The 2,663-nt window shown below is 45.1% G+C and overlaps 1 protein-coding gene across 5 annotated transcripts in view; it reads left to right on the top strand.

The window, feature by feature from the left end:
- The window catches only part of TNS3 (tensin 3), a 364,194-nt gene that overhangs the window by 201,537 nt on the left and 159,994 nt on the right, over nt 1-2,663 (top strand). For all 5 annotated transcript variants that reach the window (XM_019509126.1, XM_019509125.1, XM_019509129.1 and 2 more), the window contains one exon: nt 708-1,967. In XM_019509126.1, the coding sequence (XP_019364671.1) occupies nt 708-1,967 (1,260 nt within the window). The remainder of the gene's footprint in view (nt 1-707; nt 1,968-2,663) is intronic.

Raw genomic sequence — 2,663 nt, 5'->3', positions numbered from 1 at the left:
TAGGGGGTGCATGTGCACCCCCTGAGAGCACTGGTGCACCCCCTGACTGGCCACACTCACCGCTTAGGCAGTGGGCGGGGAGGGCAGGCAGGAGTGCCGGCGCCCCCACTGCAAGCGCCGGCCGATTGCTGCAGCCGCTCCCAGAAGCAGCTGCAGTGATTGGCCATTGCAGCTCCCCCCCCAGGTCGGTGGGACTGGTCGCAGGGGGTGCTACAAGTTGCCCATGCTAGGAGTTGACCAAAGGAGATGCATGATAACATATGAAGTGGAAATATTATGCTAAAAGTGTCACTTAAACTTCCAGTAGCTCTTGTTCAGTCTCAGTGAAATATATAGTAGTCATCTTTCACATTTCAGGCACTTGAACAGTTTGATACTTTTAGCTAGCATGGACAGTGGCCTTGAAACAGACCATCCACAATCTCACCCCTAGAAAGAAGTAGAGGAAGAGAATTGTATGTTGCCATGAGGTCATGCAGATTGATGTTTTTTCCCCTTTCTCCTACCACATAATGGTTTTTTTTTTATCAAGACCTGGTGCTACAAATTGAAATGTTCAGATTAAAAAAATATGTATTGGGTTTACAAAGGAGATGAATGTGTGTGCTGTCAGATGTACTTCAGCAGTGTAATGCAGTGACATTCAGACCTTCTGTCTAATGCTGTGCCTTTTTTCTCTCCCTGTCTGTTCATTTCTCCTTTTGCAGTGTTACATACTCAGGGTCCCATTGATGGCAGTCTTTATGCTAAAGTGAGAAAAAAGAGCTCCTCAGATACCAGTGTCCCAACTGGAGCCCAGGGCATCCCAACGATCAGCAGTCCTGATCACAGTGATCATACACTGTCTGTCAGCAGTGATTCAGGACACTCAACAGCTTCCATCCGGACAGACAAGACTGAGGAGCGTCTTGCATCAGGAACTAAACGGGTTTTGAGCCCACAAGAGAAAGCAGAGCTGGACCAACTCCTTAGTGGCTTTGGCCTGGGAAGCGTGGTCAGTCCCCTCAAGGATATGACTGATGCCCAAAGCAAGTACAGTGGGACTCATCACATAGTGCCAGCTCAGATCCATGTAAACGGAGTCTCCAAGCTCAAGGATCGGGAGACGGACATTCTCGATGATGAGATGCCCAACCATGATCTTCACAGTGTAGACAGCATTGGGACTCTGTCCTCCTCTGAGGGGCAGCACTCTGCCCACCTGGGAAACTTCAACTGCCACAAGAGCAGCCAGAATTCACTGTTGTCAGATGGGTTTGGGAGCAATACAGGGGAGGACCACCCCACTACCCTGGCCCCTGATTTGGGAATAGGTGTGGACCCCCTGTATGAGAGATCGTTTGGAAGCAGTGAACCAAAGCAATCCCAGCAGCTGCAAAGGAATCCTCCTGTCACTGGCCAGCCTCAGGTTTATGGCCGAAGCAGCTACTCAACTCAGACCTGGGTGCGCCAACAGCAAATGGTCACTGCTCACCAGTACAACTATACCCCAGAGAGTGAAATGAGGCTTGGTATTCCTAGCTCTGTAGAGGGCTCAGGCGGTGTGCAAAGCCCACACAGAGTCCCAGACACCCCGGCCCGGGGGTCCAGCAGCAGAGATGCTGTGCAGAGGGGATTAGGGACTGTGCCAGGTCCCAGTGGAGTGACAGAGCACCCTGTAAATGAGACTTTTAAATCAAGATTAGTAGTGGAGAAAGATACAAATGGTCTGGAGCTGGGCTTGAATGCAGAATGCTTGACATCATCCCCTACACTGGATATTGATCAGTCAATTGAGCAGCTGAACAGGCTGATCTTGGAGCTGGATCCTTCGTTTGAACCTATCCCAACCCGCATTAACAGCATCTCCAGGGACACGAGTCAAGTGAATGGTTTCACCAGCCCTACTATGGATGGGGGAATGCTCAGCGTGAGTCCTGGGATCCATGAGAAAGTAGAGCTCCCTAACAGGAACTTCTCCTGCCATAGTAAGTTATTTTAATAATGCAAGAGCATAATACTTTTCCCAGTATTTTTCCTTTTGAAAGTGCACAGCAGGGACTTATTGAGTTGTTTATTACTTTCAGATGATTGTCAGCAAGAGAGATATTATCTTCTTTTTACAGCAGTTTGTGGAATAATGGGATGAAACTGAATAATCATTTATCATCCTATTTAACTGAATTGTGTTTTTTTCATATTGTTGGGTGCCCTGGGATACTACTCTTCTTCATCATAATTTTTCTCATTTTTATTTTTTAAATGTAATACTCCTAAACAAAACCTTATTGTTCAGGAAGTATAATTTATTACATGGTAAATTTCTATAGAGGAGGAGCAACTGTAATTTTGTTTCTGTTTCTATTAATTAGAGTGAGGAATTAACAGAAAAATCATGTCCTCTGAAGTATGTGAGCTAGTTTTGTGAAGGTATCTATCAGGGCTCTAGCATAAAGATTTAATTGTGATTACCATTTAAAATAAAATGTAATTATCTCAGTTATATATATCATTGTTTGTTAGAGTTTAGTTTCCAAATTTGATGCAATTAATAGCAAAATTGAAACTTTATCCTGTTTCAAATTCAATTTTATAGTCACTGTGACCATTTGGTATCTCTGGCTCTCACTTCAACCTGATCACAAACGTCAACTATTAGAATTAAAAATACACCACCCTTCTTT

The sequence above is a fragment of the Gavialis gangeticus genome, unplaced genomic scaffold (assembly GCF_001723915.1).
Source record: "Gavialis gangeticus isolate Ggan-Ray unplaced genomic scaffold, GavGan_comp1, whole genome shotgun sequence".
Lineage (NCBI taxonomy): Eukaryota > Metazoa > Chordata > Crocodylia > Gavialidae > Gavialis > Gavialis gangeticus.
Note: the sequence above shows the minus strand (reverse complement) of the source record. Positions and strands in the feature narration are given on the sequence as shown.